This window comes from Bos grunniens, chromosome 9 (assembly GCF_055505025.1).
Source record: "Bos grunniens cultivar Pamir isolate PY7600 chromosome 9, Bosgru_T2T1.0, whole genome shotgun sequence".
NCBI classification, from domain to species: Eukaryota; Metazoa; Chordata; class Mammalia; order Artiodactyla; family Bovidae; genus Bos; species Bos grunniens.
Genome location: NC_141173.1, coordinates 10,484,148 through 10,507,785, shown reverse-complemented (window position 1 = coordinate 10,507,785; position 23,638 = coordinate 10,484,148). Strand labels below are relative to the sequence as shown.

The following is a 23,638-nucleotide window of genomic DNA, read 5'->3' as shown; positions in this document are numbered from 1 at the left end:
TGCTAATACAATGTCAGGAATGAAGGATAAAAGATATACACATATTTTTAGAAGTATTATTTAACTAAGAAGTATTATTTAACTAACTAAGAAGTATTATTTAACTATGTTTTAGTTTTGAATCAAGTCTTTTCCTAGCCAACCAAAAACTGGGCCCTTCTTTACACAGACCTTATTAAATGAGCAGCATTTAAAAAAATCATTTAGAATGCTCACATGTAAACTGATAGGCTGGCAATACAACAGGAAATGAGAAGTACAATTTTTTGTTAAAAAGAAAAAATATGTCATAAATGATTATAATTTCACACCATGAGTTCTTTAACTTTATACTTAGGTTACTTAATGAGAGGATAAAATTATGTTCCAAAATAATGATCATAAATAAATCTTCAACTTTTCTTTTTTCCTTCCTGGTAAGTTTCTCGCTTAACAATTTCAGTAAAAACTGACCCAATGGAAATATTTCTGAGTTAATTTTCATCTGAGAAATGTGGAGAAAGATTTTGGCTCCTTAATTTCCTTTTGTCCATACTTTTGAAAACTGAGAGACAAATGCTGTGATTTAATTTTATTTTTTATTTCTATAGCTTTTCGTAACTTTTAAAAAATCTTAATTGTGATGGTCTACTCAAAGTAAAAACTTTCAATATACTTAGAGAAAGATAATAAATTAAGTACTATTGCTATTCAAGAAGAAAAGTCTAAAACATACAGAGAAGTAAATCAATGAAATAATGAAATCAGAATATCTCTTTTCAAAGATGTAATATATCTGGGTAGCAGTGATTTGATATTCCTGTATTTTGCTTTTTAAATTTAGAATAAAAAAATAAATGCAAACTGACTCAAAAAACAAAACCAGATATTAAAGATGTTTCTCACTTTATTTTTGTAATGCATGAAATTAGCTTCAGTTTTCAAACCACATTTTATTACCTTTAGCCCTACCTAAAGACAAATGACTTTGAACAAATTTAAGTCATTACCATTAAACTAACAAATTCTGGCAATGAACATGGTTTCTAAAAAGTGCTCTTTACAGGAACTCTAAAATGAATATGGAAAAAATACCAAAGACATCTTTGCATTTAACGTTTCCAATTTTAATGTTCCAAAAACCTGAACATTAAAAACTAAGAATTAACCAAAGCTCAACTACAAATCAGGTTGATTCTTAAAGTAAGTTCTTAAGTAAGGGTGGCAGGAATATAAAATATTAAAAAAATACATATTTATGAAATTTGATACTAAATTAAAGCAAAGTTTTATATATTGATTAAAAGGGATTATTTACTTAATCTATTTGTGAACGTACCTAGACAGGTGTCTTTCTGGATTGCTGGCTGTTTTCTTCTGAGAAGGCGCTCATAAAGGACCTGCATGTTGGCTTTGGCTAGTTATAAGGATTGCACACAGCACTAGTTACTATACTCCTTTTACAACAAAATTTACTAGAATTTTCCACTTTGTGATTAATAGATTTAGTATTGATTCGCTAGTGCAATTGGATTAGAATACCAAAGCAGAATCTTTCAGTTAGTTAATTAGCTTATTAGAATTACAAATGATGTACATTCACGTTTATGTTACTTTGTTCTTTTTTCTAAGTGCATGTGCCGCTCAACATTTCATAATCCGATATTATTTTTATGTTTTAATATCTAAACTCAGAATTTTAAGAGTTGGCAGAGGTGTCAGAGATCAGCAAGGTCGATCCTCTGCTTTTACAAGTATAGAGACTGGGGCCAAAAAGGTTTCATAACTTGCTAAAGCCTAGACTTCAGAATTCATGATGCTCATTTTTAAAAACAGTTCTTTACCAAACCAGTATTTTAACTGAATGTCATTAAAAAAATGTACATCATTCATCTACAAGAAAAGAAAAAGACAAGCAAAATGGAATTCAAGGCATTATTTTTAAAAAGGAAATGGAGTTTAGATAAACTCTTCATAGCATGGCAGAATTTGAAGACTTTATTAGACTTATTTGAAATATAGACTTACTTAAAATATTGACTTTAAATATAAACTTATTTGAAAACTCAGGAAAAGTGCTAAATAGTAGAAGGAAGTAGAATACACCCTCTAACCAAGAATTACTTTTTATAAACTTATTAAAACTGGTGGATATAATAATATTTAGTGAACAGTGTTTTACAGAAATATCTGGTACCTAACAAATGTAGTTTTGCTAGGATAAAAATAAACAATGTTAATACTTTAGAAAGTGCAACAGTTTTATTCTGAATAGTTAACAAAAATTTTAGATTTTTTCCTAGAAGATACATTCAAGAATAAACTAAAATTCACAACAAATAGAAAAGAAAATATAAATAATAATGAAAAGTTTAAGGATAACCCGAAGTATTACTAATAAATATTTATTGAAGATGAATCTTGATTTTTAAAAATCCCTAGGAAACTACTATAAAGTATGTGCTGATGCCTATGTACTTTTCAATTGTCAACAAAATCTTCCCTGTGCTATTTCATTCACTCATCTATTCAACAAATATATTTTGAGTAAATACTATGTGTAAGGTACTAATAATTTTTTTCTATCACTATTATCTACTTATCTAAAACTTAAGTCGGGGTTTGCTTTAGAATTTTATTTTCTGGTGAAATATTTTAAGCAAATAATTTGGAATAAAATTGCTATTTACTTATTTAGTAACTGACTCCTGAAATTAAATATAAGGGCTTTTAAAATTTATGATATTTTCTATATTATATTCATAAGCTCAAAATAATACATATGTGTCATAAAAGCCATTTCTATCTGAGAGAAAGTTAAAAAGCATATAAATAAATGAATTATCAAACTGAGGTTAGCTAAGTTAGTGATAAAGTGCTAATACTATCTATGCTTTGAAATAAATCTTTGACTTTGACAAGAGATGCCTGTTTAAACATTATTTCCTTTTGGAGAAAAATATTTTTTTCTTAGTTAAAATGTGGTATAAGTGTTTTTCATTTGAAAATATTACATGTTAAAACTATTTGACAATTACACAGGCATGGACAGGCCCACTTCACTTAGGGTGCTCTGTACTGAAACCACAAGGAATGCCCCCTGGCTGGGCTGCTTCTCTGGCCTCTCTCAACACTGGACTGACTCCTCAATAAGGGAATGGGGAGGTCAAAGCTCTCCAGAGACAGAGACCTGCTCTTTCCTCAGCACCCTGCTCAGCCCAAGGGAATTCCTCCATGAACACCCTCTGCTTTCTGCACACCCTCATCTTTCCTTCCCGACACACTCTGCACGTCTGGATCCCATCAATCCTCCTGCCCTTAGAGTAGAAGTCAGTTTGTATACTCAGTCCCGTTACTTACAAGTAGTAAGGGATAGCAGTGGTGCAAACATGCAGTCCTAAGCACTACATGATGATGCCTCTGTGAATTCTACAACATTCAACACCTAAACTGTTAACCAATTCTCCTCAGAAATGCCATTACACGTGGCTTCTGTGTTAACCACTTTTCAGGAACATGGTGTTGTCCTTTATTAATATTATGGTTTGACAGTTTTGTGGTCTGACCATTAAACCTAAATTAACCAAAATTCATCACACAATTCTCCTAAGAAAATGTGTTTGAGCTCCAAAGGACAAAATTTAAAAATAAATGGAGTATAATTTACCCATTAATTGAGAATAAGTAATAGCCTAAATTAGTTCTATTCTACAAACAATTCTTTCATTTTCAAAAAACAACATTTTTAAAAGTTCACATTTGAGGCAGTAGTCTCTTAAAGAACTTTCCTAAAGAAAGCAGATGGATGCTAAGTATATAAAACAGCAAGGAAAAAGAATATTTCAGAGAAGAGTAACCAAAATGTTTCTGTGCTACTGTTTTTGTTTTGAGGAAGAACACATGAGCAAAAAAGAACAAACGCTTTCCTACTGCTTGTAAAGGAGCTACACTGAGATCCCACTTGTTTAATGGAATATTTGAATAATGGAATTATCAAACCCTCTGGACCCACTGCTGATAAGTAGGAGTACAAGAGCCAGCCTGTTCTCACAGCTGAATTTAAGTAAGGTACAGATCATTTCACTTTCTTATAATTCTTTTGTAGCTCAAGGTAGGCAATTATAAAAGTGGGCTGCTGCTAAGTCGCTTCAGTCATGTCCGACTCTGTGCGACCCTATAGACGGCAGCCCACCAGGCTCTGCCGTCCCTGGGATTCTCCAGGCAAGAACACTGGAGTGGGTTGCCATTTCCCTCTCCAAAAGCGGGCTAGTTAGTCTCAAAGACAAGAATTATTTTCAGTAACAGTGACTATTTTTGATAGGGCATCAATATTGTTAAAAGACTAAGATCCTTGAGAAACAAAGAAATAAGAACAGTGATCAACCTCGGTCAAATTTAAAAAGCAATTTCTCATTCATTCAAGTAAGTATGATGAAAATAATTTATTCCAAAGAAATAATTAAAATGTGCTTTTGATGAGCTATTAGCTCATATTTGAAAATAAAAGCTTATAAAACTTTCATAAAATGTTTGAATAAAAACATTTTCATAAATCAATAATCTTGTGTGAAATGATATATGTATTTTGCAAACTATAAGTGGTATACAAAATCAAGGCAAATGATTTTTTATTATGTGTTACAACATACAGGTATATATTAATGGACTAAAACTGAAGACTGATTTTTAGAAATTATTTAAATTATTTTCAAAATGTTAAAACTGAGTAATGTTATTATTTTCTCAAGTGAAGTAGAAGAAAGAAGATCTGAGATCACCTAAAATCAATATATTTTACAAAAGGTTCCAAGTACATATAATCTGCTTAGACTATTAACTATTTGGAAGTATGGATTTAATTTACATTACCTAACCTATTGAATTTATTTTCCCTAATTTATCTTCCTATCTAATAATTCTATGGATAATTAAATTTGCTTCTAGTACATTTTCTGGTTATATTCTAAGAGAAGAAGACATACTGTTAAAAAAAATCTATCAAAAGACTCATCTCAAACTTAGCACCAAGAAATTATTTCTCAGTATCATAAATTTTTTTAAAATTTCAGTAAGTAATTATCAAAGCCTGAAAAAGATGGAGTTGAGAGAGAAGTAAAGGTGAAGCACATAAAGCAAACTAGCTGTACTAAACTAAGTACAGAAACTATGGCCAAGCTGATAACAGCAGGATGAGAATGAAGAGGGCCTGGCTACTTTCAACATACCCAGTTCTAGTTTCTGACAAGAGGGGAGCTCTTCTGTTACCATAATGAAGTAGCTGTGCAGCCCCTTGAAGGCCAGCAGCAGGGCAGCGCAGAGGGTGTAGTGGAAACGGTAGGCGTGACGCAGGAAGGAATCTGCGATGACAAAGCTGCAGCCCTGAACAAAGAGGAGATTTGGGACACAATGTTAGTAACCGGAGTCTAAAAATAGCACACCGAAACTTAGAAAAATAAAGGATTTACTAATCACAGTTATTCTAAAACATGTAAGAAGTCTAGCAGCATCTTAGGAAGTTGTTCTCATTCATACAGGTAATTTAAACACAGGAAAATGTGATTCGAGAAATCTTAGTTTCACTGGACTTTAAAAACAAGCAGATCAAATGATGATTTTTAAAAATTTGAGATTCAGATTGTATTTCAACTGAGGGCCACTCTGTTTTTATAGTATGAACCCTCTCTTCTTTTAGGGGAGTAACAGATATACTTATACTGCTGCAAGTTAGGTCTCAACTCTGGCAGGGGTTCCTCACAGGCTCCTCTGGAATGATCCTACCAGCTCCGTTAACAGAGCAGGAGGTGACAGGAACAAGTTAAAAAAAGCACTGCCTGTCAAAGATGCCTATTCATGAAATCTTGTAAAATCTTGAAGCATCAGGTTCGTTTTCATAAAAAACAACTGGAACCAATCAACTTGTGAAGATCATGTTTAATTAGATCTGTAAGTCGTTGAGCTCAAATAATTAATAAAAGAACTATTACATCCACAGATATATAACAGTTAAAACACATTTCATTCAAAACAAGAGAGAAACGAGGGTTTATAAACACTTCAGTTCTTACGTCTGGTGATAACTGCTTTGTGTAGTTAATACCAAAGACCACACTTTCAAGAGTAGGAATCACAGAATCTTTGTTTTGTGCTGGTGCATTTCTGTTTAACCAAGTTGTCTTCACAGGACGAGGAAAACTGGAGGAACAAGCATCACATTATTGTTGTCATAACAGTCTATTTATAGAGTGCTAAGTTAAATGTTTACAAAAGAAAGTCTTTGAGGAATAGAATAAAAAGCAAGGACTTTGCAAGATTATGATTTCTAAAGTATTCTTAAAGTACTTTTACAAATATTCCTTTAAAATTTGAATTATTATTATTAAAAAAAAAACTAAGATTAGATGCTTGAGACTACTTCTGTATTACTGGGCTTTGGGGAGGGATAAAACAGGGTGGAATCAAGAGTAGCTCAGGGACAAATGAAGGTCCAGCTTTAATTTGGAAATTCTGACCTGTCAGAACTGGTGACCAAATTCACAAAGTTAACAGTCAAATATAGGTGCTGCTTACAGAAATAAAGAGGTCCCACTTAAGGGCAGAAAAAGGAAAACCACGAGTCTACTTGTTCTCTCTCTCCTTCAAAAACAAGGTATTTCCTTTCTCTTCACTAGAAGTCTATAAACTTTAAGATAACCTAAGTAAGTGCTTCAAGGCACTACCTCAATCACATAGGGTATGAACCACTGCTGTTAGTATTAACATTACATTTAATATATCACAAATTCTATAGAATAAGAACCATATTCTGCTTGAATGTTTAAAAATCATGGACAATTTTTTTTTTCTAAGATTAAGTACTAGCTAATTATAAGAAGGCCAAAGCATTTGACTATCTAGCAGTTTGGCAAAAGGGGTAAGGCAGGAAAGTGAATCAAATGTACCAAAAGCAGAGGGCAGTCTTCATGTGCAAAATCAATTTGCTTTGCAACAATGAAATCTCTAAATCCTAGCCAAGAGGGTGTAGCAAGGCAATGGTAAATTCCACCTGCTATGACAGAACTGAGTTTCTCAAGATTGAGTCAAAGAAGCTGTACTTAAAAAAAATCAAGTATAAGAAAAAAGTTATGCAAAAAACAAGCAAAGAAAGAAATCCTAATCCCAGTTACTTAAAATAATTGATTTTTATCTATAGTTGGGTTGATCATAGAAATTGTTTTATGTAAAAATAATGTTTAAAAGGTAATATTATAAATTTTTTTTTCATTTATTTTAGAGGATTAAAAAGTCCAGCCATAACAAAACTTCAGGGAAAAACTTGTCTTCACAGAAACACAGTGAGGAATGTTATCTGTAACAGGACCCTCTACCGCATGCCACCAGCAGACAGCCTTCTTCCCCTTTCCTTGCTTTCCTTCCCAACCCAACCATCTAGTTTACAGGCCAAGAAGCCCAGGAAAGGCACTGCTCCCTCTAGGGCATAGCTCCAGCAGCAAGAGAGAGGACTTCAGAACCCAGGCAACAACGGAAAGAGGAGCAACCTCAGCTGTTACGGGCGTCCCAGTCTCCTCTCCCATCACTAACCAGAGCCAACAGCTAATCCTCTTGGCTTCTGATTCTGAGCCAAAAGTGTCTTCTCCTTCCAGCAAAAGGTCTCTAGGATGCGAGCTGTCTCTATCCCCTACTAGCTTGTGGCAAAAACAGCTGTGTTGCAAGAGGAAGCACAAACTGATGTTACCAGGATGAGTTCTATGTAACCAGGGACTAAAAAGCAGCACTAATAACCCAAGTGAATCTCAACGAACAGTTCCTACATTTTTTCAGAAAAGAAACTAAGCCATGAATGTATTTCTTTGTTATAAAGAAAAAGTAATGGTTGGAACAGTATAGTTCAGGATTTTTACTGAAATTACAAAAATAAGAAATTCAGAAGACTACAGGAATGTATTGTATAAACAGATAAAAACTTAATTTCAAAACCTAACATGTAATTCATACCAGATATACTACTTATTCAAAAGCTATATATCAAAAAATATACTTTCCTATCAAAGAAGTTTCACTGAGTTATCATGCTATTAAATATTAATTTAATCAACATCTAAAATTGTTTTGAAGATGTTTCTAATAAAATTATGTATAATAATAGGAACACTTTCCTGTTTACAAAGTTATAGCAACTGAGAACAAGCTCTCAAAGGTCTAATAGGAAAGACAAAACCCGCACAATAACTAGTTACAGATCTTACTACAGAATAAGGACGGCAAAAGTAGGTCATCAGGAGAAACAGACTCTTCCTGGCCCCATGCTCTAAAGACATCACGGGACAACACAGGGGAAGACATGCTCACAATTTTTACAGCAACTTAAAGATACGCAACAGGGTGTTACTAGGGGGGAAATTTGTTAGTGTCTTGGTTTTCTATAAATTCTCAGGGTAATTCCAAAAATCACCTACTTAGTTTTCTGATAAATCAGTTTAGCATCCTAACCCTTGAGTATCATCCCTAATATCAGTTGCTGCAAAAAGATTTATGCCAGCAATTATAAAGTAGTTCATAAATCAAGTCAATTTGGAATCTTTTCACATAAGTTACTGATTTAAAAGTGTCATTTCTGTTGCCCCTGCAATAAGGATGATGTTATTTTGAGAACTGAAGAGTTTGAACTGTATCCTCACATTAATGAAAGACAATTCATCTCCCCCATGGAAGTGAGCAGAAAAAACAATTATCCCAATGCATTCATTATAATCCAGAATATTATATACCTTTAGGCTAATGTGATATAGTTTCAAAAGATTTATTTAGTAAAGATCCATAAAATTGGTTAATAACTTAGAAAACAAGAACTATTGTATAGTACAGATTTAAGAAGATACAACTAAGTCCATTCAGAGAAAAGACAAAAAAAGCTATGAAAAGATGAATATACTTTCCCAGAGAATGAATAATTATAGTCTAGCATTACATAAATGCTATACTAAACAATACTATATGGTTGCTTCCAGATCGTATTATTTTTCCTGGTCAGTTTGACAAAGATTGCTCCATATTTTTTCAAAAAAAGTCATCAATTTAATATTCCTATGCTCTTAAATTTTACTAACACTTTAGTATAAAAACAAAAGTATTAAATAAGCGTGACTTTAGAAATTCCTATTTCAGTTATCTTCACCAAAGCATATGCTTTCATTTATAAAAATAAATGACACTATATTAATAAGGATCAGGGAGCTGGTTACATTTACCTTATCAGTGGCTGGTGTAGCGCAACCAGTGACGCATGGACTGTAACAGACACAACAGAAAGGTGGAAATAATCAAACATGACGTTAACGTGGTGATGGAGGCCTCTCTGGAGGCTGAAGTGCAGCTTCAGCGTGCGGCTGCTTATTAGCTGCAATGCATTCAGATCATCTGCCCTATGAAAAGCAACCCGTTTGCTTGTTAGTACAGAAATTTAATGAAGGCCAACGTTTTGTAGAGTAATTTAAACTATCAAAATATTTAATTACTTAACTATTTTTTAAAAACAAAATGAGAACAATTTTTAAAGCATCACATTTGCATTATGAAATGCAATATGAAATCTAACAATAAAGAAATAACCAGATCTTACTTACAGTTTTCTATCTGTACTTACAATTTCCATGTTAATGGACTGTTTTTCACTACTGTGCCTACAAAATGAGTCTTTTTTTGATACTTTAGGAAATACTCTCATCCTAAAATTTTACTCCAGTAGGGAATACTGTTTATAGTAAAGCTGCAGTATCATGTAGGTCAAATCCTATTATGATAAATCCCAAAAGGTATTTAAGACTGTTTTTATGGTACAAAATTTTGTTATTAAATGTTGCTCAAAAATAAGCAAGCAATTAGTATATACTTTATCATCGATATTTAGTCATTAGATTTATACATACAAAAACTGAAACAATGCCATGAAAATTACTTCCAAATATATATGTATTTTTAACCAATATGTACCTACAACTATGAACTATGTACTCATTTCAGCTTATAGAATTCTGACTTGGTTTATGAAAGAATTCCCTCAAGGACTTCTCTGCAATAAACAAGTATTTCAGAGAAGCAGCAGCTACCATGTAAAGACTTATTCCTCTGCAGTGGTAAAGAAGGCATCTCACATCAGACCTCTCAGTACTATGGCTGCCTAGACATTTATGCCACAAGTAGTCTGAATTTGTATACAATTTTCAAGAAGTATTTCTACAAAAATAGAATAGTAAAATGGATCTCTGTTTCTTGTTTTAAATGGATACAAGCACAGCTTGTCCCTAAAATGTGTGACTACTTGTCCAGATGTGTGGACAAGTTTAGGGTTGTTTTAGTCACTAAGTCGTGTGTGACTCATGGACTGTAGCCCGCAAGGCTCTTCTGTCCATGGGATTGCCCAGGCAAGAATGCTGGAGTGGGCTGCCATTTCCCTCTTAGGGGATCTTCCTGAACCAGGGTAGCCGGTCCTAAATTTTCCTCATGGACTCTGGAAACAGCTGTCAGGTCTAAGAGTCACAAGTCTCGGTAACTCTCTGAAGATCAAGAAGGCCCCGCCTGAAGAGGGCATCACTCACGCCACCAAGAAAGAGTAGCCAGTGACGCAGTGGAACAGAGCTAAGGCAGGTTTAAAGGCTACAAGGCAGGGGTGCTGTGTCAACAGTGCAATGTCCAAGAGTCTCAGAAGCTGTTTCATGTTTCTTCAGTTCATCTGGCTTTGCTACCTGCAGCTCCTGGAACCAGCATGAGCACAAAAAACCAGGACTAACCATTCCCATGAGACTCTCCCAAGGGGGAGAAGTTCAAAATAAATAAGAAGAGGGTAGGCTGGGTTCCAAGAAGAAAATGGGACTTTAATAGGGATAGATAACAGTCACACATGACTACAGATTTTTAACTGTTCGATTAGCCTACTCACGAATAATCTCCATCTGTGAAGTGTAGATCCAGGGATAACAGAAAATTCATTTCCTCAAGGGTTTCTTCAATCTGAAGAGAAATCAGACTATGAGATGCCTTTTGAATATTTTATAGAAAGTTAGAAATATGCCTTGAGGCTTTATGAAAATATTTATCTAAATATATATGAAGAAATGTTTACCTTTTTTTCATCCAACAACATTTTAACTTTGAAGATCATGACATCATTTAAAACAACCTCCTCATTTTTATATAGAATTTGAAATGTTTTACTGCAAATCAGAGAATCATGAACTGAAGCTGGAAAGGCTAAAGTCATACCTAAAATAGACAAGATATGCAATTGACAGGTAAAAGGCAAAATACAGTATAATTAAAACTTGTGGTTATTTCAAAATACTATATGTTAGATTATACAACTCCAACACCATTATTTTATATAGCAGTATTGGAACATTTCTGAAAGTTTATTAATTACTATGATAAAAATGAATAGAGAAGAACATTATAACCATTACAGAACTCTTGTACAACTAATTTGAATCTGAGAAGGTAAATGAGAAACCTCAAGGTGGAATTTAAGAGTGAACAATTCATTCATATGCCAGAGGAATCTGGTTGGCTTCTGTCCTGGTTGCTAGGAAGTAACTTCCAAGCCCTGGGAATAAAGAATTTGGTTGGCTTTTCTCCCTAATTCCTGAGAGCTAGCCTCTAAATCCAGAATTTCTCAGTGACAGAAGTGTCTGTTATTCATGGTAGCCCAGAGAGTATACGATGAGGAGGTGACTGAGAATGGGGACTGGCCACACCCGTAAGACAACTATGCAACTGGTAAGTTGGGGTTTTCAGCCTCATGCTGTACGCCCAACATCCAGGAGGAAAGAGGGCTGGAGACCAAGTCATGTGGCTGCTGAGCCGATCAGTCATGCCCACGTAACGCAACACCAACAAATGCGAGACACTGAGCCATGGCCCCTTCTCTCTGTGTTATCATACAGGCTTCCTGGGCGGGAAATGTATTCCTGACTCCCTGGGGAGAGAACAATGGGAGCTTCACAGATCTGGGGCCCTCCAGACCTGGCTGAATGTGTCTGTTCTCCTGGATGGCTCTGCTTTGTATCTCTTTGCTGTAACGGAATTTTAATAACAAGTAGAGTTGTGTGAGTTACTAGTGAATCATTGAACCTGAGGGGAGATCAGGACTCCCAACTTGCAGCCACATGATCAGAAGTGAGGGTAGCCTGTGGATCCTCCTGTCATAGCTGGTGTCTGAGATGAGAGCATCTTAAGGAAAACTGCATACTGGAAAGGGTAGTCTGCCTCCAGGCTGCTGGTTTCAGCTCATCCCAACAGCCTACTTGCTGTCTTATTACTCTATCCTCCAGAAATGGTGGTGGTGGTGGTGGTTTAGTTGTTAAGTCGTGTCCGACTTTTGCAATCCCATAGACTGTAGCCCTCCAGGCCCCTCTGTCCATGGGATTCTCCAAGCAAGAACACTGGAGTGGCTTGCCATTTCCTTCTCCAGGGAAATATCCTTCAGAAGTAACATGGAAAAAGCAGTTATAGAAGCTAGAGTTGGTCAGTGGGCACCTCTGCAGGCAGAGAACTCAGAGTGTGACACCGGAGTCCACCTGGAGCAAGGAGGATGCCCCCATGGGGTCATGTCGACACCTCTGTAGGAGGGGATGGCGGTCCAGGCAGAGCAGGGTGCTGGGCACTCATGCAAGATGAGGGGGCAACTGCACGAGAGGGCACCTACGGCTTGCAGGGGAGGGGGTCCTGGCAGAGGGGCACCCTGGCAGAGCAGCTGCAAAAGGATGAAACTTCCACCTGAGTGTGAAGGTGGGTGTGGGCAGCGGCAGCCTGATGCACTCCAACACGGCTGGAGAGAGGAGAGGAGACTGCCTGCAGGAGGACAGAAAGGCTCAGGTGGGGTGAGGACGGTCACGGGACAGGAGCTGCGTGAGGGGCTGAAGCCCCAGAGGCGCGCAGACGCGTCCACGAGGGAGCGGGCATGGCACAGCAGCCTGCTTATGGAAGAGACTGACAGGGGACCAAGGGCCTCAAGGACAGTGACAGCCAGCTTCCTCACTGAAACCTCCAGGCAAAGGAGGGACACAAACGGAAAGGAGACCCAACTACAGAGTGAGTCCTGCAGCACTAGACGAGAATTAGAAACACTGATTCGAATTCAAGGTTTTCTATATGCCTAAAGAAAAACAGGTGTAAACGTGTCCATGTATGATAAATACATGTGTGTGTATACAGATCCTCACCAGCTCTGTCCACTCAAAGGGGCTGAGAACACAACCCCAGTACTGGCTCCTAACACTGGTCTCATTAAGAGGAACCAGGGCTTTGGAGAAATGGCTGACTCCAGAGTTGGGCACACACAGGACAAGACAGGCCTGGCCCATCATTTCACATCAGAAAGTAAGTGCTAGAAAAATGAGGGGACACATCAAAAGAACAGGAAGCCAGCTTGAAGGGGCTATCCTGGTTGGATCTGGGATCAACTGAACATCAAAATAAATTATGAGAGAAATGGATTAACATGCACTGGATAATAAGAGAAATTCACAAATCCACAGATACAAATAAATAAAAGCCCAGAAGTGTGAAGGGAAAAAGAGTGACTTTATAGTGGAGAAGTGACAGAGAATCAAATGATCTGTTAACATCACATGAATGGGACACACTGAGGGCATGTGCCACCTAATAAGATACAATGAGATGAGCACAGCATCACTCCTGAGACAGTCCTATCAAAGATCACAAGGGAATCACAGAACAATGAAAACTGAAGGACTTTCTACAAACTATCGGGACTACAGTCTTCAAGAACATTATGGTCCTGAGAGTCAAGGACAGACGGAGGAACTCTTCCAGAACGAAAGAGACCCACGAGGCACAGCACCTGTTACAGGGCACGATTCTGAACTGGATCATTTGCTGCAAAGGCCTTTATGGGGAGAGGTCACAAACTTCAATGGGTCTGAGTATACGTTGGCAAGGAAGTACCAATGTCAGTTTTATAATCTGATGCTTTCATTGGGTTATACAGGACAATTCTCTTGTCTGGAGGACATACACACTGAAGTGCTTGGGGATGGTGGAGCACAGTTCAGGAGAGAAGTGCTTTGTCTCGTACTTACAACTTTTCCCTTCACACATATATAAAGGAAATTGAGTAGATCACAAACTCAACTTCTATAAAGGGGCAGAGGTGAAAAGAGGAAGAAACTTTCCTCAATGGAAAGAAAAACTTAAAGCACTCAGATAATGCAGAGGTAGAATCTGCCACCGCAGAAAGCACCAGAACGGCTGTAGCTCCGGAGCAGGGCTTCTTCCTCCTCCATGATCCCCTCCCACGTGCCCACAGCTCCTGTGCGCCCATGGGTGCTTGTAGACAGGCTCTGTGCCTCCTATGGCCACCTCCACCACCTCCGAATGGCATGGAGTCAGGCAGCACCACCTGCAGACTCCTGGAAGCCCTTATGCTTGAAGGCTCTAGCACTCAAGGCAAGGTTGTGTGTGCATGCGTGCTTAGTCACTCAGTCGTGTCTGACTCTTGCAACCACATGGACTGTAGCCCTCCAGCTCCTCTGTCCGTGGGGCTTTTCAGGCAAGAATTTTGGACTGAGTTGCCATTACTTCATACCAAACAACTCCAGGCATCAATGTGGGTGATAAATCGCCCCAATTCATTCCCTCCCCTCCCTCAGGTTTCTTGCCTTGTAGCCCTCCTAGCTCCTACTCCTAGTCTGGTCCCCTAAAGCTTTCATGACCAATGACTGCAATCCTTTGGTAACTTACATTTCAATCAACACCCTCTCTCATGCCCCGGCCTTTCTTTCCAGTTCATTCTATCTAAGACCAGCACTTCAGCAATCCTTTGCTGCTGCTGCTGCTAAGTTGCTTCAGTCATGTCCGACTCTGTGCAACGCCACAGACAGCAGCCCACCAGGCTCCCGTCCCTGGGATTCTCCAGGCAAGAACACTGGAGTGGGTTGCCATTTCCTTCTCCAATGCATGAAAGTGAAAAGTGAAAGTGAAGTTGCTCAGTCGTGTCCGACCCTCAGCGACCCCATGGACTGCAGCCTACTTAGGCTCCTCCATCCATGGGATTTTCCAGGCAAGAGTACTGGAATGGGGTGCCATTGCCTTCTCTGAGCAATCCTTTGACCCCCCTCTAAAGAGGAGAGTCTGCGAATCCTACTCTTCTCAGCCCTCTGCTTCTTCTCAAGTCCTCACTTCCCTCCCCAACTTTTACTTAAACTCCATGGTCCAGTGTCATCGGCACCCCTTCCTTAGTGCTGCCTAGTAGTCACACTACATTTTCAGAATCATTCTCTCTCTGCTTTCCCAGATGACTATTTCATACATTTCCTCCTCTCCCTCAGTCTCAACCAAGAAGTTTGGTTCTTATTTCATAAGAAGATATAAGCTCCACTAGGGCATCTACCCACGGACACCCCCTAGACAAGCTCCCCATTTCTCTGACCCCCTTTCTGGCAAACGCCTCAAAGAATTCTCTGCATTTAACATCCCTGCTTCATCTCCCCCCTTTCTCTCTTTAGCCCATTTCATGACAGCTGGTCTTCAAGATGCCCCCACCCTGAGTCTCACTGTGTGGCTTTCACATCCTTGTGTCCACTTCCCACAAAGTCCCAGGAGGATCTGTGTGGACACAGCAGAGGTAACAGACTGCAACCTCTTGAGACCCTGAGCCAGACGTAAGCTGCTGAGCAACTTCCGGATTCCAGATCCAAAGAAACTGTGAGATAATGCTTGTTGTTTTAAACTAAGTTTGGGGGTAAATTCTTACACAGCGATAATTCATCCACATTTAACTAGACTTTGACCAAGTAACTGCTCTTATCAAGACCAAAGAATGACCTCCACTTTGCTAAAAGGAATACTCCGTTCTTAGAGCTCATCTTGGTTGACTTATAGTCCGCCTCTGATCAGTGACACACTCTCTCCTTCCTGAAGGCATCCTGGATGTCCCACTTTCCTGGTTTTGCTCCTACCTCATGGGCCATGCCCTTTTAGTCTTTTTTTTTGCTGTTTTTTTCTTATCCAAGAAGCATAGCCTCATGGTTAAGGACAGACTGTGGTTGAAATTCAGGCTCTGCCACTTCTTAGCCCTAATTCGACCATTACTAATCTCTTACGCCTACATCCGATCTTCAGTAAATCCCACTAGCTCTGCCAACAAACTATGCACATCCAGCACTACTGAGTGAGAGTGACAGAAGTGCTTGAACTGAAACATCCCACTGTTAGGAGTGCCCTGAATGGGATTCTAAAGTTCAGGATAAGAAACTGTACAGAGAATAAATTATCCTAAACTGCTTTGGAATGACAGTAAGTAACCTTCTGTGAGGGTCACCTCTGTCTCAATTAACATCAATATTTAAAGCTTTCAAAAAGATGTACCAATGATTTACATAATAAACTTTTTAAATTTTATTCTCAAATCAGGAGCCAAGGGCAAAAGGTGGCACAGTCCCATTCATTTATTCACTCATCCAGTCAACAAGTATTTATTGAATACCTATTACAACAGCTATTATTATAATCCATTAGTCATCACATAATACTTTCTAGGTGTTAGAGATAAACAGTAAAATTAAAGAGATAAGAACCTCTGACCTTTTGGAGCTCACATCCTAATGGGAAGGGAGACAGAGAATAAAAATAGTAAATAAGAAAAATGACACAGTGTGTTTGAAGGCAGTAAAGTGCTGCACCGAAAGGTAAAGAGAGGAAAGCAGGTGAGAAAGGCAGCAGTTTTAAACAGAGCAGCCAGGCAACACTTAATAGAGAAGCTGACCTCTCAGGAAGGAACGGAACGCACTCCCACATTCTCTCTCCGCTATGGGCTCCCTTCACCTGAGAAGTCTGGAAGCTTGTTCCCTGGAGAGGGTGAAACAGAGCCCTCTGAATGGCAAAGCAGAGAGCACCAAGTTATGAGCAGAGGGATCCTGACCCTGGATGCAGAAGTTCGCAGAGCTCTTCCTCCTTGGGTTCCCAGAAGGCTGGCAGTTAGATTCTTCCTTTCTAGGAAGGAAACAGGCTAGCCTTCTCTGGTATCTGAGGAACTGTGGTGAGTCTAAGATCTAACCCTACTTGCAAACCAATAAGCTAGCTGGCCACAGTGTCACGGTGCTGGCAGGAGACACGGGATTCTTGGGCCAGAGATACACAGCAATAGCCTGAGTTGCAAGTTCACCTCAGTTCCCCTTGTTCTCTCCCCAGGAACATGGATGTGACACAGGTCAATACTATTCATGCAGTGAGGTTCTGGTCACAGTTGAGGAACTCTAAGCTTAGGAAACCTCAATCTTTTTTAAGGGGCTATAAGAAAAACCTAAAATCACTGCAGATGGTGATTGCAGCCATGAAATTAAAAGACGCTTACTCCTTGGAAGGAAAGTTATGACCAATCTAGATAGCATATTCAAAAGCAGAGACATTACTTTGCCAACAAAGGTCTGTTTACTCAAGGTTATGGTTTTTCCAGTGGTCATGTATGGATGTGAGAGTTGGACTGTGAACAAAGCTGAGCGTCGAAGAATTGATGCTTTTGAACTGTGGTGTTGGAGAAGACTGTTGAGAGTCCCTTGGACTGCAAGGAGAGCCAACCAGTCCATCCTAAAGGAGATCAGCCCTGGGTGTTCACTGGAAGGACTGATGCTAAGGCTGAAACTCCAATACTTTGGCCACCTCATGCAAAGAGTTGATTCATTGGAAAAGACTCTGATGCTGGGGGGGATTGGGGGCAGGAGGAAGAGGGGACGACAGAGGATGAGATGGCTGGATGGCATCACTGACTCGATGGACGTGAGTTTGAGTGAACTCCAGGAGTTGGTGATGGACAGGGAGGCCTGGCGTGCTGCGATTCATGGGGTCGCAGAGTCGGACACAACTGACCAGCTGAAGTGAACTGAAATGAAGAAAAACCTGTGTAAACTTTGAACTGGAGCCAGACCTTATCTTTGTCAGTGTGTATGTGTGTGTCCGTTGCTCAGTCATGTCTGACTCTTTGTGACTCTATGGACTGTTGCCTGCTGGCCTCCTTTGTTCATGCCAGGCAAGAATACTGGAGTGGGTAGCCATTCCCTTCTCCAGGGGATCTTCCTGACCCAGGGATCAAACCCCAGGTCTCCTGAATTGCAGGCAAATTCTTTACTGTCTGAGCCACTACTTACACCTCCCAAAGCTCTTTACTACAGCAACATCTTTAAAAAGATGATTTGGAACAAAAGCCTTTCAGTGTCTCTGCTCACAAGATGTACAAAAACTGGGAAACCATATGGAGAATTACTTTCAACAACTTACAAGGTAAAATCTGATTTTCCACAACTCTTGATATGGGGAATCTGACAAGTTGGTATATCTATAATAGATGTATTATGTAAATTTATTTTATTAGATAAGATCTATAGATGCTGACTTCACAGATTCCTTAGCAATCGGCTCACCAACATCACCCACTATGAAGCTCAAAGACACAAGTCCCAGGTATGCTTTACCAAACGTCTAATCAGCTTCCTTGTCTCCTCCTGTAGACACCTGAGGACAATCAGACATCGGAAGAAGGCTTCTAACATACAAGTTAGAAACCAAAGCAGAGAGAAAAGCAACTTGTAGAGAGAAATTTTAAAAAATCTATCAGTGTTGTTCTCAGAGAAAAGATATTGCATTCATGAAATAAGAAAATGCTGCTATAACTGGGGGCGAGAGAGGGATGTATTGGGAGGCTGGGGATAGCAGATGCAAACTACTGTATATAGGATGCATAAACAACCAGGTCCTACTGCACAGCACAGGGAACTATATTCACTATCCTGTGACAAACCATAATGGAAAAGAATATGAGAAAGAATGCATATAAATACATATATATGTACCTGTATATATATATCACTTGCTGTACAGTAAAAACTAACACAAGATTGAAATCAACTATATTTCAATACAATACATTTTTAATAAGGAAAATGTTGCTACACAAAGGAACAGTAACAAAACAAAAGAGCATTTGAATTTTAAAAGAAAAGATGGGGCAAGAGGGAGCAAAGAAAAACAGGGAAGTGAGGAGGGACAGAGAAAGAAAAAGGGAGAAAGAGAAAGCCAAAAAGCTCAAAAAAGGGGTTAAAGTTGAATTAAAAAACCTATTAAATACAACAAAAAGACAGAAATGGAAAAAAAGTAAGAGGAAAAATACTAAAAACTATGAGAACCAGTGAAGGTGATCAACCATCTAAAGGACAGAAGTTTTATAAAGAAAGAACACAGAAAACAGGTGGGAGAAAATAACAAACAGAACATTTCTCTGAACTGAAGTCCATGTGCTTCTGGAAGAAAGGGCCCAGTGAGCCTCAGAGACCACAGGGGCGTCATCATGTGCGCTAGGGCCACAGAAACAGAGAGAGAGTCCCACAGGATTCTTGACAGGGGTAAGGATCACATTCCTTGACCAGCAACTAGAGCTTCGGGGCTCTCAACAGCCAAGCTGCAACCCCAAAAGACAAGGGGCCAACATTCCCAAAATTCTGAAGCAAAGAGAATTCCTTTCCAACCTAGAATTCCATGCTCAGCTAAACACATGTTAAGAGTAGAATAAAGACATTTTAGAGATTAAAATTTTTTATGTCTGAAAGAAAAGTATGCCACTTTTCCCAACAAGATGTTGGAGAACAGGCTCCACCAAAATGAGACAGAAAACCAGGAGAAAAAAACAGGTGGAAGGGAAGAAGACCAATGCACAAGGGAGGCCGAGGGAATGGCAGGAAGAGGGTGAGGACGCTTCCGAAGACGTCCTTTGTCTTAGATAGAGGTGATGCATCAAGATAGGATCAGTGTGCTCAGAACAGACAGCTATGTTGAGGTCTACCATCCTAAAGACTTCTGCTGCCATGGTGCCTTTTTTTTTTTTTTAAATAACCTAAGGACAAATTAAAAGCTTGGCCAGATTTCTTTCAGCACTAGCTGTGTTTGAAGATATACTCAGGACATTTCCGCCCTATGGGAGCCTATGATCATACAAGGGCAGTCTTTACATCTCACAGTGGCTTTCTGCTTTGCCTTACTCGAGTCTAAGAGTTGCAGGAAGGAAAACTGAGTAGTAAGGGTAGATGCACACCAACCTGTCTCATACATTGTACATCCAGTGCTCCATCACACCATAACCTTGGAGGAAGCCCTGGACATGTGAGCTCTGTGTTTCATACAACTCACTCCTGACCTTGCCTACCAACTCCCCTAGAGGTATCCTGAGGCCCCTCAGTATGCAGAAGCACACCACAACCAGGGACTACTTGGCTTTCTCATGGATGCTTCTTCAAATAGCAGTGTCCCTTACACCAGGCTTGTGCTATTACTCAGTTCTTCCAAACTCAACCAGACCCGTCCATGGCAGACACTCGTAGGTCAATAAAGTATAAACAAAAAAAAAAAGAATGATTAACACAAAAGTCAGGAGAGGTGTTCAGGATGCCTTTATGGTACTAGTAATATTCCATTTCTTAAATGAAGGGTTAGGTACCTGGGTGTTTTTTTATCACTTAATAAAATAATGTTTTATATTAGTTTCAAAAATGTCTGAACATTTCACAATAAAATTTTAAATGCTTATTGTAAAGGTACTCTATGTCATGCATTGTTCTAAGCTAAGTAGATCAAACCAAAAAACCACTCTCTCTGCTCTCACCTAATTCTGTAAATTTCATTTCCACTAAATTTTACAGAGAAGCAAGAGAGCCATGACATCTCATAAGATGAGGATGATCTTGGTCAGTGGAGTCAGGAAAGGCTTTGGTGGCATGTAAAATTTAAAAATAAAATTAAATTAAAAAAAAAAGAAGAAGAAGATCCCAGGCATGAATATGATAAACCTAAAAATATGTATATTTGGCTTTGATGTAATAAATAATTTAAAAAAGCAAAAAAATAAAAAAAATAAAAAGTTTGTCAAATTAAGATGGAAAAGAAGAAAATTTCAAGAGGAAGGAGCAGAAATTTCATGTAGGCAAGGTCCACAGTCAGCACTTGTGGAGAAATGGGAACTTGTGTGCATTGTTGGTGGGAATGTAAAATGGTATGTATAGCTATTGTGGAAGCAGTATGGAGGTTCCTCAAAAAGTTAAAAATAGAACCACCATATGGTCTAGCAATCCTACTTCTGGGTATTTATACAAAAGATTTGAAGACATAAATATCTGCATTCTTATGTTGACTGAAGCATTGTTCACAGTACTCAAGAGGTGGAAACAATTGAAATGACCATCAACAGATGAATGGATAAAGAAAGTGAGATATAAGACGGAATATTTTCAGCCTTAAAAAATAAAGGAAATCCTGTCATATGCTACCACACGGATGAATGATGAGGACTTATGCTAAGTGCATACAACAGGTCAGACAAATACTGCCATGATTCTACTTACACAAGGGCTCTCAAACAGTCACTCATGGAAGCAGAAAGCAGAGTGGTTGAAAGGGGCTGGGAGTTGGGGGAGATGAAGAGTTTACGTTTCACCATGCTCAACTTACAGTTTCAGTCATGCAACAATGTGTATACAATTAGAAACACTTACTGAACACTGAAAAGTTTGTTACTAGAGGAGATTTCATGTTATGCACTTAAAAAAAAAAGTGTGATTTACTCTGGAGTGTTAGTAACCTACATTGTTGTTCAGTCACTCAGTCGTGTCCCACTCTTTGGGACCTCATGCACTGCAGCACACCAGGCCTTCCTGTCCATCACCATCTCCCAGAGCCTGCTCAAACTCATGTCCACTGAATTGGTGATGCCATCCAACCATCTCATCCTCTGTCGTCCCCTTCTCCTCCTGCCTTCAATCTTTCCCAGCATCAGGGCATTTTCTAATGAGTAGACTCTTCGCATCAGGTGGCCAAAGTATTGGAGTTTCAGCTTCAGCATCAGTCCTTCTAATGAATATTAAGGACTGATTTCCTTTAGGATTGACTAGTTTGATTTCCATGAAGTCCAAGGGACTTTCAAGAGTCTTTTCAAACACCACAGTTCAAAAGCATCAATTTTTCAGCACTCAGCATTCTTTAAGTCCAACTCTCACATCCATACATGACTACTGGAAAACCATAGCTTTGACTAGATGGACCTTTGTTAGCAAAGTAATGCCTCTGCTTTTAAATATGCTGTCTAGGTTTGTCATGGCTTTTCTTCCAAGGAGCAAGCATTTTTAATTTCATGGCTGTAGTAACCATCTGCAGTAATTTTGGAGCCCAAGAAAATAAAGTAATCTATGGCAATTTATTTAGACAAAAGCTTTGGGATTTTTGTCCTAACGTAAAGTGTTAGTCATTCAGTCGTGTCCAACTCTTTGTGACCCCGTGGACTGTAGCCTGTCAGGCTCCCCAAGGTTAACATTAATTTCCTGATATTGTGCCCTGGGCCTGGGCTGCCTGGCTGACCCAATTACAGACCTTTATTTATCCCTGTTTTCAGGCCCCCATCTCACTTCTCTCGTCTGCTATTCCTGTCTGCACTCTTGGGGGGAAAAGTGTCCTGAAAAGGTCATTCAGCTCCCACTCTGCTTCCTGTCCTTCAAAACTCACTTTAATATTTTTGTAATTCCTTCTTATACTTCTCTATTGTTATTACCAAGGAGTCTTGGAAACCAGAAGACCCAGATATACACTGTACTCAAGTTCACTGTCTTGAATCAGAACCTTTCCCTACTTTTCAACACTTATTTGATAGTAACCTCTCTCCATGAGATTAGGAACCACATAAACATTTTTCATTGCTCTAATTTGTGAGTAAGAACCATGTCTTACACATAATAGGTACTCGGCAAGTATTTATTGAATAAATGAACTTTCATCAAACGTCTTAATTTAGTGCTCTATCTCCTTGTTGAAATGATTCTATTTTCACTTTGCCTATCAGTCATCTAACCCCAAACATCAATCCTACACTTTGAAAGACTTTATTTCCATTAAATCATGACAATTCAGATTTTATTCTTATCACCATCTTTGTGCATTTCCATTTCCTTTGGTTAAACAGTGAGCATTTGTATCCTTTATTCTATGAACAAGCGAGCATTCATTCAACCATAATTTGCCTCTAAAATATCAGGAACTAAGAGATATGAACATAAATAAGAATACTGCTCTTGTTTTCAGAGTTCCCAATCTAATTTGGATAGAAACATTCAAGCAAATAATTGTAGTACAATGCGATAATCTCCTGACTCACTATTTCTGGAGACCAAAGCAAATGGTGCTGTAATTATCACTGTCTCTTCAACCAGGTAAAAAGACAGCAAATGGCAGTGACAGAGGAAGCTGCTGAATCCAAGGAAAGAATGTGGAGGCTTGTGTGCCAAATGGACTCAAGTCTCACAATCTATGCAGAGTCTATGGCAAGATTTAACTTCATGGTGTTTTCCTTTCACAGTTGTTTCTTTTCACACTTATTTGATTACTGGTAACAGTAATGGAGAAGGCAATGGCACCCCACTCCAGTACTCCTGCCTGGAAAATCCCATGGATGGAGGAGCCTGGTAGGCTGCAGTCCATGGGGTCGCTAAGAGTCGGGCACGAGTGAGCGACTTCACTTTCACTTTTCACTTTCATGCATTGGAGAAGGAAATGGCAACCCACTCCAGTGTTCTTGCCTGGAGAATCCCAGGGACGGCGGAGCCTGGTGGGTTGCCGTCTCTGG

At 38.9% G+C, this 23,638-nt stretch overlaps 1 protein-coding gene across 10 annotated transcripts in view; it reads right to left on the bottom strand.

Moving 5' to 3' along the window:
• The window catches only part of FAM135A (family with sequence similarity 135 member A), a 154,442-nt gene that overhangs the window by 64,839 nt on the left and 65,965 nt on the right, over positions 1-23,638 (bottom strand). For 3 of the 10 annotated variants that reach the window (XM_086316751.1, XM_086316758.1, XM_086316752.1), the window contains 6 exons: positions 11,096-11,235; positions 10,913-10,983; positions 9,225-9,398; positions 6,045-6,171; positions 5,205-5,358; positions 1,319-1,396 (listed from right to left, as the gene is read on the bottom strand). In XM_086316751.1, coding sequence (XP_086172877.1) covers positions 1,319-1,396; positions 5,205-5,358; positions 6,045-6,171; positions 9,225-9,398; positions 10,913-10,983; positions 11,096-11,235 — 744 coding nt within the window. The remainder of the gene's footprint in view (positions 1-1,318; positions 1,397-5,204; positions 5,359-6,044; positions 6,172-9,224; positions 9,399-10,912; positions 10,984-11,095; positions 11,236-23,638) is intronic. The other 7 variants (XM_086316753.1, XM_086316760.1, XM_086316754.1 and 4 more) reach the window with 5 other exon arrangements.